The sequence below is a fragment of the Monodon monoceros genome, unplaced genomic scaffold (assembly GCF_005190385.1).
Source record: "Monodon monoceros isolate NGI ecotype Baffin Bay Population unplaced genomic scaffold, NGI_Narwhal_1 Super_Scaffold_5, whole genome shotgun sequence".
In the NCBI taxonomy this organism is placed as follows: domain Eukaryota; kingdom Metazoa; phylum Chordata; class Mammalia; order Artiodactyla; family Monodontidae; genus Monodon; species Monodon monoceros.
Genome location: NW_021703782.1, coordinates 15,356,501 through 15,371,607, shown reverse-complemented (window position 1 = coordinate 15,371,607; position 15,107 = coordinate 15,356,501). Strand labels below are relative to the sequence as shown.

Below are 15,107 nucleotides of genomic sequence, written 5' to 3'. Positions count from 1 at the left end.
AATTCGGTTGTTCCCAGAACTTCTAGGTAGCCATTTACAGATGGGTGAGTGGAAGGTATGTATGGGCGGCTGATCTCTAAGATTACTTATCAGTCTTTCAAGTTTAGGGACGACTTTGCTCTCATCCTTGGACATTAGTCTGCAGGTTCCGTGAAATTTGAACAGTTGCATCTTCTATTTTCCGTCTTGGAAGTCTCATCAGGGGCAAGGTGTGACTTTGGGTCCTAAGAGGCTTTCTGCCCCTCCCACTTGGTTTCAGTGCTTCAGTTCTGGAGACCTCTTTGCTGCCCACAACCTCAGCGACCAGTTGCGGATTGGGGGGCGTGAGTTCCAGGAGTTCTGCCCCACCATCCTCCAGCAGCTGGATTCCCGGGCCTGCTCCTCCGAGAACCAGGAGAATGAGGAGAACGAGCAGACAGAAGAGGGGAGGCCCAGCTCAGTTGAAGGTGAGCCAGCACGGGAAGGCAGGGCCTGGTGTCCGTGCTTGTCTGCATGAGGACCGCTGGGCTGATCAGATAGAGCTGCCCGCTGAATGTTTGACCGGTTATCATCCTCTTATCATCGTCGGGAGGGGCGATGATAAGGGCGGGAGTAGTGACTATACTGGTATCTCGTGTACTCCCAAGACCGGTCCAGCACATTGCCAGGCTGGGCAGCGTGGCTGGTGAGCGTTCCGTCGTGGGGCTTTTGGACCAGCCTCGAGGTGCTCTTTTTGGTCACTTTTCCGTTTTGGTTTTCATTAAACTACCAGGGGGCCAATACCTTGATTTTTGAGTTTAGCATTTAAGGCCTTTCACAGCCTGCCCTTGGCCCACTTCACCCACTTCATCCTCCTCCCCCTCCCCTGCCTGGTACCCCTGCTCCAGCCGCAGTGGTTCACCGTGGCCTGTGTGTGCACACGGCTCCCTTGGGCCTGGATCGACCTTCTGCAATCCTGTCGTGCTGGTGTGAGCAGCCTGGCACTTGGTACCTAGCATGTGCCACCTGTGTCACACCCCACGTCGTTTCCTGCTGTCGTTATTTAACTCCTGTGGTCTATAGCCTTTCATCTGCCCCTCCATCTGAAAGGTAAGCTGCTTTCGGATAGCAGCTTTGGTGTGTATTTTTAGGCTTCTCCACAGCACCCAGCAAGAGGTGGACTCAACAAGCATTTACTGATGGGTTGGCAGATCTCTGTCTGCCCCGATTGCCGCTGAGTTCAGAACGGGCTGCCCCCCGGCAGCAAGAGTACCTCCACCCTCAGTAATGGAGGCCCTCGTCTGTTCTTGTTCCTCCACAGTGTGGGGCTTTGGTTTCCTCAGTGTCTCACTGATTAACCTGGCCTCTCTCCTGGGAGTCCTCGTCCTGCCGTGCACGGAGAAAGCGTTTTTCAGCCGTGTGCTCACTTACTTCATCGCCCTGTCCATTGGAACGCTGCTCTCTAACGCGCTCTTCCAGCTCATCCCAGAGGTGCAGTAGAAAAGAAATGTGCGCGTCCTGTCTCCCTGGGGCGTCCCCGCCCCGACCCTGTGCTCCAAGGCACCTGATAGCCGCCACCTGAAACATTAACTTCTTCCTCATGTCAAGGGATGCAAATGACTTCTGCCTCTGGATCTCAAGGGCCTCCTCTCACTCCTGGGGCACCCAGGTTTGCCTCTGGCCTCTTCAGGGGATGTCAGATGCAAGGCTGTCAGCACTTGTCCCCCATGCTGGGGACCTATCAGCCTCCTAACCCAGTCAGTGCCTTTCCTAAGCCCTGTCGGCAGGGCTCGAAAGGAAAGCAGCCGGTGGTGGCTGTCCCTGCCCTTGGTCCTCCAGACCCCCTCTGTTCTAAGTAGAGGACCTGGCCGTACTCAGGTGTGGCCACTAAGAGATGATCCACCTGGAATGAGGTGGAAGGAAAGAGGTTACAGACTGAAAAGTTGTATTGACCTAAAAAGTACGTGATCCTTTTTTTTTTTAAGCAGGCCCTAATCCACAGTATAGAGGGCCAAACATAGAATCAAGACTATTTGATGAAAAAAGCGAAATCAAAATTACCGAATAAAGGAAAGGGACCCACCGTCCTTCACACCTTGCATCTTGACTTTTTCCTGATAGGACTGACTTCCTGGCACCCTTACTTGACTGTTCTGAAATGTTTGTTGATTTTGTTCTTTAATTGTAACCACTGAGGAGCTAAAAAAAATAAGACCCAAGGTGACAGTCTGCCCACCTGTCATCTCAGGCAAGGACGTGCAGTGGGGCGATGGGTGATGTGTGGACCTTCTTTGGGAATGCTGATGGCCGCCTTCCATAGGCAGCTGCCTGGCCTTTCCAATCAAAAGACTCTACGGGATGCCCATCCTTGCCTTGCCTGTTCCCTCTTCATGATGAGGAGAGAAATCTGGTTTAAGGTGAACCATCTTGATGGTATGTCAGAATTCCACATGAATCTAGCAAGCACTTCTCAGGGCAGGCCTCATCTTGGGCTACTTTTTTTTCGGCTCCAGAAATTAAATTTATTAATTTTTTTTCAAGATTGGAAATGAAATGCTGTGTTGCCTGTTGAATGGGAATACAATAATGGTACATACTCCGCCCCTGGGCTCACAGGGGAGGCCTCATCCTGGCTCACTTTTGTCCTGCCCGGAGTGTGTGACACTGGGAAATGGTAGAGGAAATATTTTTTGACGGGGTGATCTTGGAACTCTGTTCTCTACACTGCAGCCCTCTCAAAGCAAATGGAAACAAACAAATAAAGCAATACCTGAGGGAGTTCCCTGGTGGCCTAGTGGTTAGGATTCCGGGTTTCCTGTGCCATGGCCCAGGTTCAGTCCCTGGTCGGGGAACTGAGATCCTGCAAGTTTCGGGGCGTAACCGAAAACAAAAACAAAAAACAAAACAAGGTCATAGGAAAAAAACAAAACCTGAGATGTTAAGAGAATGGATTTTGTGGCCGTTGGGCCTTACTTGTCCGTCCCTTCTGCCCTGCACGGAGCAGACCAGGTGTGGGGAGTGTCCCATGTGCCTGCATGGCGAGGGTCAGACGTGCCAACACGGCAGTCCAACGATCTGTCGGTCTCTTCCTCTTGCTCTGGTTTCCTGTTCCCTAGAGCTCTCGAGTCCAAAGTCTGCTGGGCAGCCCCTGGCTAGGCCTGAGCACACCTCGGCTACAGGCCAAGGCAGGACCTGCCCTGCCAGGCACAGCAGCTAGCAGGTGGGACTCAGCAGCCACCAGGCAGCAGGGGCGAGAGACGCGGGGTTCCAAGGCCACCGCGAGTTCCTCCCCGTTTCTCCTGAGCCGATTGAAGGAAATTTCATTGGACTTGAATCACTAACAAATGTTCTGTTTCTCTCTCCCTCCCTGCTTGTCTCTCTGATTTTTCTTGTTTTGCCTCCTTTGTTAATATCCACCAAAACCCCCTCCCACTCCACCTCCCGCCCTCTCCACCTCTCTCCCTGAATGGTGGCTGCCGTGCCGTGGGGCGTTCGCCCTTGTCCCTGTCCTGGGTGGGGCTGGCTCCCCCTCCCCGGCAGTCTGGGGGTACGGTCTCCTCTGTGTGACCGTCATCTCCCTCTGCTCCCTGATGGGGGCCAGCGTGGTGCCCTTCATGAAGAAGACTTTTTACAAGAGGCTGCTGCTCTACTTCATAGCTCTGGCGATTGGAACCCTCTTCTCCAACGCCCTCTTCCAGCTCATCCCCGAGGTATGGCAAGCCAGGGCCCTTGCACAGGAGCACGCCGCCTCCTGGGGGATGGCGGGACACAGTGGGCGGGCCCTCCATCTCCACAGAAGGCCTAGAGAGGAGGTCCTCTCCTTTTGGAAAGTGAAGCTAGGATGTAGGCACGAGCGAGGAGAGGCAGCTTAGAGAAGGCTTTGAGAGCTGGTTCAAATCCCAGCTCCACCGGCCACAAGTTCTTTGCCCTTGGGCAAGTCACCTGACCTCTCTGTCCTTCCGTTTCCTCATAACGTAAAACGGGAAGAATAAAAAGGGCAGACCTCAGGGTGATGCCGTGAGGGTCACGTGAGTTAATGTTTCCTAAACACCTGGTGCTCGCTATCTGTTGGGTGAACAGAGGTAGTGTAGTTAGGTCACGTTATGGCTCCCAATTTGGAGCTCTTGGCACCAAAAACAGAATCCGTAGGTCTCAGTGAAAAGCTCACTTCTCCTCAGTAGGACATTAAATTCTAAAGACAACCTGTCTTTTTTTTTTTTTTTTTTTTTTGGTACGTGGGCCTCTCACTGTTGTGGCCTCTCCCGTTGCGGAGCACAGGCTCCGGAGGCACAGGCTCAGCGGCCATGGCTCACGGGCCCAGCCGCTCCGCGGCATGTGGGATCTTCCCGGACCGGGGCACAAACCCGTGTCCCCTGCATCGGCAGGTGGACTCTCAACCACTGCGCCACCAGGGAAGCCCGACAACCTGTCTTTTGCATCAGAAAATAAGCTAGAGAGGTATGAGGATTAAATGATGAGCTCCTAATCCATGGAAGGGCCTTTATATAATAGGTGCACAGTAAAGTTTTGCTGTTGGCAAAATAAAAAAAAAGAAGAAGAAGAAAAGAAAGAAAATAAGCTGGAGAGAACCCACCAGTCTGGCCTCACACATGTTGATGGCACCTTTGCCCCTTCGCCTGGGCTAACCAGGAAACCCTTCATGAGAGAGGAGGAGCCCAGTGTTTGTAAGGCTTAGCAGGGCCTTGGAGGAGTTTCTCATCCCGTGTGGTCTCTGCGTAGACCTGCTGACGGCAGGAATCCTGAGGCGCTACACTGTGGGTAGTCTGACGGGCCTGGATGAGCCAGAGGTGAAGCAGAAAGATGACGCCCCGGGCTCCTTAGAGCACTTTGTTTTCCAAGATGCGGTTTTGTGTTTTCTGAGTTGATCCTTAGATCACGATGTGTAGGAAACAAGGAATGTTGTACCCATTTAACAGATACAGAATCTGACCTGCACAAGAGCTCGTATCTTAGTGCTTTTTGTGGAGAACTGTTAGTTGCCTCTTTCCACCCCACTTTTCCGTAAGATGATTGGACTCTCCTGGAAAGTTGGCCGGAATGAGTAATTTCTATTCTAGAACTTGACCTTTAATGTCTCTTAGAAAACTACACTAAGAGATTGCATTTCGTCCCTTTAAAATAGAAAAGACAAACACTTAGCTTTTAAGCAGCCCGGAGTTCCTGGTACTGGTGGTCTTTTATCTGGGACCTATTCACGAGAAGGCTGGTGTTTTATCTGGGACCTATTCACGAGAAGGCTGGTGTTTATTCGAGAGGCCCATTTCCTATCAGAAAACTTAGGAGCAGGTCAGCAGACACTTTCCCAAGGCCCCCCCGCACAAGTCAGGAGCATCACTGAGAATGGAATTCTCCTCATTTCTACTCCTATCTGCTTCCCAATAGATTCTTTTTGTTTTCCTTCTTTCTTTTGGCCATAATAAGTGAAGTTTCCAGAAACCAAGACAAAACCCCCAAAATTGACACGTGCAGTCACACAGTCTGCTTTCTTGGCTTTGTGGTCACTGGGAGGTCTGCGGTCAGGAAGATGCCGCAATTCTTACTATTTAACTGGAGAAAGGATTTCCCATTTTAGAAAGTATAACTGTACCATCTCCCTGTGTGTTTACAGGCAGATCAGCCAGGAATGCTATATAACGATGAAAACAAACACGAGTGTCTCCTCCTTAAAGATGGAATCTGCCGGCAGAGTCTGTCCTTGTAGCAAAGCTCCAGGAGAAGTGAAGACAGAGTCCTCATTAAAAGGAGAAAGCCACATCCAAGGCTGTTCTTCCTGAGAGTAAAATTCTAAAGACGATCTGTCTTTTGCATCAGAAAATAAGCTAGAGAGAACCCAGCGGGTCTGGTGATGTGACATTAGGGAAACATCAAGGGTTAGATTTTTGCTGGAAAGGGATTGAGTACATGGCAGAGTTGTCCCGGTCTCTTCTTTTCCTAGAGTCAAGTGGTTAAAGAGATGAGAGGGGACCAGTGAAGATTTTCTATATTCTTAAACTCATTTTGTTTTCTTGGATCCACAGGCTTTTGGTTTCAACCTTCTGGAAGATTATTATGTCTCCAAGTCTGCAGTGGTGTTTGGGGGCTTTTATCTCTTCTTTTTCACAGAGAAGGTCTTGAAGATGCTTCTTAAGCAGAAAAATGAGGTGAGGCCTAATCGTTGGTAAAAGAAGCGCCTCTAGGGAGAGCATCCATCTCAGAACTGTGTCCGGTAGTGGTGTTACCTCAGTGCCCATCCAGTGAGCTTACCTGGATCCTCCCGCCATGGATTCAAACCCACAAACTATTTCATGAGTAGATATCTCACTTCACCTCAGGAGGGTATTAGCAGTGGGTGAGGGCGAATCATTAGGCATTGCGAGGAGCAGCTGTAAATGTTCTTTGCTGTGCCTCCTGGCAGGGATGAGTGTTGGCCCTGAGGTCACTCCTCTGAGATCCGTCCCATGGCAGTACCACATGCCCTTCGATTCAGCTTTCTCCAACACCTTGCCCTAGGTTTCTATCCTATTGCCTGCTTGTGTTTTCTTGGATGGTGGGAGTGAGGTCTTCCCGGTGCTTGGAGCTCCTGCCGGGTGGGTGGTTTTGGTGAGTGTTGCACTGACCCGACCCCTCCCTGTGGTCCCTCCAGCATCATCACGGACACAGCCATTATGCCTCTGAGACGCTCCCTTCCCAGAAGGACCAGGAGGAGGGGGTGACAGAGAAGCTGCAGAACGGGGATCTGGACCACATGATTTCTCAGCGCTGCAGTGGCGAGCTGGATGGGAAGGCCCCTGTGATGGACGAGAAGGTCATCGTGGGCTCCCTCTCTGTCCAGGTCAGTGGGCCATCCACTGCTGGGCGGGGCAGGGGCCCTTAAGTGGTAATGGCCTTGATGACTCGGGCCTACCTTGAAGGTCCGTCGTCCACCCTTTGACAGGGGGGCTTTCTTGCAGGACCTGCAGGCTTCCCAGAGCGCCTGCTACTGGCTGAAAGGTGTCCACTACTCTGACATCGGCACACTGGCCTGGATGATCACCCTGAGCGACGGCCTCCATAATTTCATCGATGGCCTGGCTATTGGTGCCTCCTTCACCGTGTCTGTCTTCCAAGGCATCAGCACCTCGGTGGCCATCCTCTGCGAGGAGTTCCCACACGAGCTAGGTAAGTGTGCTCACACCCCGCCCCCCAGCCCCTTCCGCTTGTGCCGACTCCTCCCCCCACTTCAGAACACACATTGTGATTAATTAACACATTTTCTATGCTATGTGAAATCAAACCACTGATTCTCAACAGCTGAGTTAATAATTGAAAATTGATCATTGGACGGGACTTCCCTGGCTTTCTAATGGTTAAGATTCCACGCTTCCACTGCAGGGGGCACGGGTTCGATCCCTGGTTAGGGAGCTAAGATCCCGCATGCTGCACAGCATGGCGAAAGAAAGAGAGAGAGAGAGAGAGAGAGAGAGAGAGGGAGGGAGGAAGGAAGGAAGGAAGAAAGAAAGAAAGAAGATTGAACATTGGAAATGATGGCATTTTTTACTGGGATGGTTGTTTCCCCATAGTCCCATAACCTGTGGCTGTTTCCTCACCTCTACACTGGGCTTAATACTGGTACCTACCTCATTGATTCATCGTAAAAAGCAAAAGGAAAAAATAGTGAAAAGGACTTACTGCGTGCCATACGCTATTCTAAGTGCTCAATATAGGTTATCTCTTACATCCTATTAATCTTCCAAAGGCTGAGATGTATGTTAGGAGTCTGGTGGGTAGAAGAAATAGATGAACCAGGGGCTGGAAGGTCCTTGGTTTTATCAGAGGGAGAGTGTAAAAAGCCTAGACTTTTTGAAGGCTCAGACACTCAAGGTCATGTCCTGGCTTTGCCATTTATTGGCTTGTGACTGGGCAAATTACTATTTCTCTCAGTCTCAATTTTGTTTTCGAAAAATACCATTCATTGCAGTTTTGCGGAAGGAAGCTCCTTCTGTTTCACCATCAATCAAAAGAGAAATGAGGGCTTCCCCGGTGGCGCAGTGGTTGAGAGTCCGCCTGCCGATGCAGGGGACACGGGTTCGTGCCCCGGTCCGGGAAGATCCCACGTGCCGCGGAGCAGCTGGGCCCGTGAGCCATGGACGCTGAGCCTGCGCGTCCGGAGCCTGTGCTCCGCAACGGGAGAGGTCACAACAGTGAGAGGCCCGCGGACTGCAAAAACAAAAAAAAAGAAAAAAAAGAGAGAAATGAAGCCATTGCTAGATGGTTTTCTCTTTTGAAAATCCTGTGCATTGTTTTCAGCCTCTAGGCTGGTTGTACACTCCCAGCCTCACAGATGGAGACAGCTCCTCGGCGTGGTGGTGAAGGGGGCCCTAGTCTTGTCACCGTGATCTCCAGTCTGGGGCCATCTTGATTTTCACCCACACTCCATCCAGCGTTTAAGCATGTCCTCATCAAGCTGTGTGTCCCACGACCTAGTATGAATCTTCTGTGCACACCCTCCCCTCTTGTTGTCCCCACCATAGGAGACTTTGTCATCCTGCTCAATGCCGGCATGAGTATCCAGCAGGCTCTCTTCTTCAACTTCCTCTCTGCCTGCTGCTGTTACGTGGGCCTGGCCTTCGGCATCTTAGCTGGCAGCCACTTCTCTGCCAACTGGATCTTTGCCCTGGCTGGAGGAATGTTCTTGTATATTTCTCTGGCTGATATGGTAAGTCTTCCATAGTTTTAATGCCTTGTAGGCAAAACTGGATCGGGTTATGAAATTCGTTGGATTGGGAGGACAGCTAAGGGGCATTAGTTACTTTTTTTGTTTTTAAATTTTATTTATTTATTTATTTATTTTTGGCTGCATTGGGTCTTCGTTGCTGTGCGCGGGCTTTCTCTAGCTGCGGCGAGTGGGGGCCACTCTTTGTTGCAGTGCGCGGGCTTCTCGTTGCAGTGGCTTCTCTTGTGGAGCACGGGCTCTAGGCACGCGGGCCCTAGAGTGTGTGGGCTCAGTAGTTGTGGCTCGTGGGCTCTAGAGCTCAGGCTCAGAGGTTGTGGCACACGGGCTTAGTTGCTCCGTGGCATGTGGATCTTACCGGACCAGGGATCGAACCTGTGTCCGCTGCATTGGCAGGCAGATCCTTAACCGCTGCGCCACCAATAATAACTTTATTGAGGAATCAAGTCACATGCCACACGATTTGTAAATAAAAGTGTACTGTTCAATGCCTTTTAAGGGGACATTAGATTTTAAAGGATGAAAGGCCTATGTTCCTTTAGCATATGTCATTAAAGAAAATGATGTATCTCAACTCCGGGGTCCTTACTTTAAGTATTACAGAATAGAGACTTATAGATAAAGAATGGGGAAGGGAGGGAAGGAAGGGAGAGGATATTACCCATAATTATTCTCCCCCAAAATAACAACACTTGGGTTTGTTTCTTTTTCATCTCAGTGCATTGTGTTTGTTTTTAAATAACTCTAATCACATGGAGTACACAATTTTATATCCTGCTTTTTTTTTTTTTTTTTTTTTTTTTTACTTAATACATCCTAGACATTTTTCATGTTGCATACTCTTTAAAAGCATCCTTTTCTCATTAGCAGTAGTATTTGGTGAGGGGATTTACCTTCTCCAGAACAAGAATTGCTGGTTCAGAAGGGATGCGTGGTTTGAGGTTTTAATATGTATCGCCAAATTGCTTTCTAAAAAGCTTACCCTTCTTTAATTTACATCATTAGCAGTGTCTGAAAGTGTACATCGTACCTGGTAACGTTTGGTATAACCGTTTAAGTAGTTTTGCGTTTGCTAGTTTAATACCTGATTTGTTGCATCTTTATAACTAACAAGGTTGATTTCCTTCCTTGTTGGCATGACGGTTCTTTGGCAGGTTTGCATGAATTATTTTCCATATCCTCGGAAAGCAGTTTTTTGTTTTTGTTTAATATTTATTTGGTCATGCTGGGTCTTAGTTGCAGCAGGCGGGCTCCTTAGTTGTGACATGTGGGATCTAGTTCCCTGACCAGGGAACGAACCTGGGCCCCCTGCACTGGGAGCACGGAGTCTTAACCACTGCGCCAGCAGAGCAGTCCCGGAAAGTAGTATTTTTGATGAGATGATGAGAGCGCTGACCACCATGGTCCATCCTCAGCCCATGGAAACATCTTAGATTCTCTCCTCCGGTGGGTGGCCCTCCCTGGGGTTAGGGTATTTTTGTCGCCTGCCTTGCCGGCCAGCAGCAAGAGGCCTTGAGTCACCGCAATGCTTAGTTCCATTCTCTGGCCCCTTACATGGTTGCTGAGTTTCCCAAACAAGTGACAACATTCTGATAGCAAAAAGACCTTTTGATGTGTTTTTAAAGATCACAGTAATTTTTAGCAAAGTGGTTCTTTTTAGTCCGCATCTAAACACATCCAGGGTTACATGCATGTGTCGTACTTTGTTTCACTTCCATAGCTGTAAAGTAGTGGTAACCACCTTGGAGAAAGGCTCTAACGTTTAAGTTCTAGAAGTTACTGCTGTTGATTTTCTTTGTAAACCAATCGTATATTATATATCTTAATTATAACTATTATAATCATATATTTATACTAATGATTGTGGTGGCCTTATAATGCAAAAATATAATAATAGTAAGTGTTGTAATAATTGTTAGGTAATATACATATGACTGAACTGTCCTGCACTTAAAGGTTAAGAAAGGAACTGCAGCTCTCGTGTTTTTTTCCTTCTTCCCCAGTTCCCTGAGATGAACGAGGTCTGCCAAGAGGATGAAAGGAACGGCAGTGTCTTGATCCCCTTTGTCATCCAGAACCTGGGCCTCTTGACTGGTTTCAGTATCATGCTGGTCCTCACTATGTATTCGGGACAGATCCAGATCGGGTAGGGCCCTGCCAGGAGCCGGCGGGATTGGCAGTCGGGCCCTTGGCCGCTGATCCCTGGCCCGAGGACTCCTCATCCAGGAAGCACCTCGGAAGAGGCAGTTCTATTAAAAACTGTGACATGGAGACTGTATTCCTGCATTCAAATGTTAGCTGTTTTTAAAATGCTGTATCCTAGGAATAAGCTGCCCTGGTAACCAGCCTCTAGGTAGTGCCTCTCCCCCTTTCCTCTTCTTTCTCAGAGTGATTCTGGAACTGAATGCAGCTTAAAAGACAAGACTAACTTTTTTCTCTGGTTGCCCTGGCCTCTTTCTCTTCCAACCAGCACTGAGACCTTTTGAATCCTTTGCCCAACAATGCAAAAAGATAGCCAGGGCTCACAACTTGGTTAGAAATATCAGGACGTGAATCTATAGTTTGGGGCCCATAAATCTAAATGTGTTTCCTCAGCCTCAAGGTGACCCATTTTTAAGCGAATCCGCCTATTTTTACAGAAAAGGTATAGAAGACAGGAATCCCTCTTATTTTTTCAAAATCTGTTCAGTTGCCTATTCTTTCAAAGAGAACTAAAAGCTGGAAACAGATGAGAAGGGCGGGAGGGAGAGGCAAGGATCACCCTGAGATGGGGGTGTGTGTCTTGTCAGGATGGTTACCTGTTCCCACTGGGATGCTTGGCACCGGTTCTGCACCTGGCGTTTCGTGGCCGTCCAGGTGAGCCAGCAGGTAGGTTCTGTTGCCTGAACCTCCCCTCCTTTTGGATGAACACTGGCAGATTGGAGGGCAGAGAAGAGAGACCTGTGAGAAGTCCGTTGGCTTTGCTGTGATTCCCACCCCCATCTCCTGGGAGACTCCCTGGAAGCACATTCTAAGCACATTGACGGTGCCCGTGTCAGAGGGCAGACTGCACAGATTTACCTCCCTGGTCAACAGTTGTGCTGACAGGTGGCAAGCTGACTTACAGAATTGGAGTGCAGCTTGTGGTCTTCTTGACAAGGGTAATCAGAAACGGAATCAGTGCAGGCAACATTTAGGGTTTACTGATTCCATAAGTAACAGTGATAGAACTCTGAGATGGAAGATCCAGAGCTTGGATGGGGGCATCCCTGGGGTTTGCAGAATAGAGGACCCATGGGTTCTGCTGCACCGTCTGGGGTTCCCCCTTTCTCCCTCACCCCAAACAAGCAAGGGCGAATCCTGTATTGAACTGAACAGGAATTGCTCTAACTCTCTTCAGAAAAACGGATTGATAGACTTGTGTGTGAGACCGTAGGCCAGCCACCGGCCCTGTGGAGCCCTCTCCTCAGAGCTCTGGCTTCACGGGGAGCTAATCTCCAGGTTCACTAGGTGAATTGCTTTATTATTATCATATTGATAATGTGAGATTCTTTAGCCACTCTGGGGAGCCGACCTCTCCAGAAGCCTTCCTCAGTGGTGCCCACAGTCGCAGCCCAGGGGCTGTGTTCGCAAACCGACTTGTGCATGTGGCTGACGAGTCCTGGTCCGTCACCACCACCCGTTAGTTTTCCGTTCTGACAGGAAAACTTTCCATTCTATGGTAGTTAAAAGCAGCATCTACTATGGCTTTTTTCCCCTCCCCGCCTCCCCCCACCCCTTGGGAAACATCCGTCAAACCAGGACTATTCTTGAGAAGAACATGAGTGGGAAAACCGCTGGTGACGCTTTATAAGTTTTTCTCATCTTGCCTATTGACTTTGATAGATTTGAGAATGGGCAGAAGAAGGAGGAAAACTCAGTTCTCACGATTCTAGATGAACTATCAGGACAGACTCCTGGTAGGATTATGGTCCAGTTTTTACCAAAGAACCAATTCCTTGAATGTTGGGATCTAACTTTTTATATTGTCATTATCATTGTCATTGTTACTGTTTTAAAAGGATTCTTTGTCTTTTCTGTTTGATTTCCCTCAAACTGCTTTCAGGAGCTAGCAGGAAATAACTCAAACCTTAGGATTTCAGAAGATTTTGCTTCCCTTAATTCACATGGATGTATTAACTTTATAATTTTAGCATCCCCTGTAGATCTGTCATTCCTTACAAATACTGTTATTCTTGGAGTAGAATCCTAAGTAAGGATTAGTGGGTTTCTAGCTTTAGGAGAAGAGCTCAAAAATGTAACCTTGAGCAAATTAAAAACTGAAATACGAAGTAGCAGGGTGCCTTCCCTTCTCATGCACACCTGTATTAAGAACTAACTTTCCTTTCACAGACAGCTGCCTCAAAGGGAAATTCCCTTCAAACTAATTGGTCCGGAGGCCAGTCCTAGTTTGAGCTCAGGGGTGGAGACACTGAAATCGTGCAACTGATTGTGTGTTGCCATTGGCAACAGATTTTCCTCAATTGAAAATGTGGCCATTTCTTTTTGAAGTGTTGGATTTGCTGTTTTAAGCATTTGTACATATTAGAAGTCTGAGGAGTATCGAGTTCTGAGGACCTTTTTCACCTCTGGCATTAGCATCTTCACCCTCGCTTTCCCTGCGTGGACCGGCTCCCATTAAGGATAACAAGGAAAGTATGTGTCACGTGAAGGAGCAGTGACCCAGGAGCAGGGGTTCTGCTGCTTCTCACCCTCACCCTGGCTTGCAGGTTGCCTTCTGTCCTTGCCCAAAGGTTTTTTGTGTCTAGTGTCAACTTAGGTCTTTCCTTCATTGGTCCTTCACCCTGGGTTTTAAAAAGAAGGCTTCTCTGTTCGAGTATCCTAAGACCTGTTTTTAGTAAGTCCTCTTCCACGTGGTAATGTGGAGATGGTAATATGTTGGAAATCTGCTTAAAAAAACGAAAAGTTGGGCTTCCCTGGTGGTGCAGTGGTTGAGAGTCCGCCTGCCGATGCAGGGGACGCCGGTTCGTGTCCCGGACCGGGAGGATCCCGCGTGCCGCGGAGCGGCTGGGCCCGTGAGCCATGGCCGCTGAGCCGGCGCGTCCGGAGCCTGTGCTCCGCAACGGGAGAGGCCACAACAGTGAGAGGCCCGTGTACCGCAAAAAAAAACAAAAACAAAAACGAAAAGTTGTCTGATTTTTGCAAAAGAGAGAGGTTAGATTTTTATTATTCATATTTCCTTTTACAGTTCTGCAGTTCCATCACAGTATTTTTTTAAATAACTCAGGTGTTACGAGGATAAATTAGAAAAAACTAATTTAAGTTATGTGGACTGTAAATGTTTTTATTTGTAAGATTCTATAAATAAAGCTATATTCTGTAACTGTTGAATCGCAAGTGTCATCTTTGGCAATAACGTGGGTGTAATGAAGACTGTTGAACACAAGATGGGGGTGGTGTCTTGCTAACTTATAAAGCTTCATTTTACTGGTCCAGCTTACATTTGGAGAGGGGTTTTAGAAGGAACCTCAGATAGCATAACATACTCACTTTAAATGATTAACTTATCTTTTAATGGGGCCCATGACTTCATCAGTGATGGAAGAACTGTGGTGTTTCCTAAGAAGAGCTTTCTGTCACACTGTTTTCACTTGTATAAATCCATGATTTGAAACTTGGAGAGTACACTTGGTTCATTTAAACCACATCTCCTGTATGTCTTACAGGGAAACGTTCTGTCCTGAGACTTAAAATAAAATTCTAAACCTGTTCTTATTCCAATTCATTCAAAGGGCCAGGGATCTGTTGTTTATCTTCGACCACAAAAACGAGCAGTGGGGTAAAAGAATTGATGCCATCTCATTAATACATACATTAGAGATTCCCAAATGCCTGTTGCTCAGTCCTCCCATTTTTTTAAAACTCAAGAATAATATATTAAGTGGCTCCTGTTGGTATTTTAAATTTCATTAAGTAGCTACTATATTGGACTAATGTCTGCTACAGCTGTTCAAAACGATAGTCACTCTGTCCTTCGGCTTGTGCCACCTCTGGAGAGCCTACCCAGGCTGGGATTAGTGCCTCCCTGTTCACACCTCAGTTACTGGACTTGCACTGTAATCTCTCTTGTTCTTTATAAACTGAGTTCCTTCTGGGTAGAGGCTATATGCCTGGTTTCTTTCTGGGATACCAGCACCTGCCACACAGAAAGAATGAATGAAAAGACGAAATGAAATGCCTGCAAGTTCTGTGTTGATGGAAGGGCTCCTTTTCCACTGACAGCAGTTCCTGTTGTGTTTTCCTGTCTTTGGTGCTGGTTTTGCTAATGCCTTGTTTCCTGGTCCTTCTTTATTTAGAAACAGAAATTTGAGAGGTGAATTTGTGGCCAGTATAGAATAGAGCTAAGCAGGGTAAACAGGTCACTAAGAAGATTAAAATTTTGATCTCAGCCATCTCTTTG

The 15,107-nt window shown here is 48.1% G+C and overlaps 1 protein-coding gene across 4 annotated transcripts in view; it reads left to right on the top strand.

Moving 5' to 3' along the window:
- The window catches only part of SLC39A14 (solute carrier family 39 member 14), a 44,684-nt gene extending 30,673 nt beyond the window's left edge, over window positions 1–14,011 (top strand). For 2 of the 4 annotated variants that reach the window (XM_029202073.1, XM_029202072.1), the window contains exons 3-9: window positions 260–446; window positions 3,499–3,668; window positions 5,997–6,119; window positions 6,602–6,790; window positions 6,909–7,116; window positions 8,469–8,653; window positions 10,672–14,011. In XM_029202073.1, coding sequence (XP_029057906.1) covers window positions 260–446; window positions 3,499–3,668; window positions 5,997–6,119; window positions 6,602–6,790; window positions 6,909–7,116; window positions 8,469–8,653; window positions 10,672–10,818 — 1,209 coding nt within the window. In that variant the 3' untranslated portion in view covers window positions 10,819–14,011. Of the gene's footprint in view, window positions 1–259; window positions 447–1,279; window positions 1,450–3,498; window positions 3,669–5,996; window positions 6,120–6,601; window positions 6,791–6,908; window positions 7,117–7,915; window positions 8,817–10,671 lie in introns of those variants that run through there. The other 2 variants (XM_029202071.1, XM_029202074.1) reach the window with 2 other exon arrangements.
- The last annotated feature ends 1,096 nt before the right edge of the window (window positions 14,012–15,107 follow it).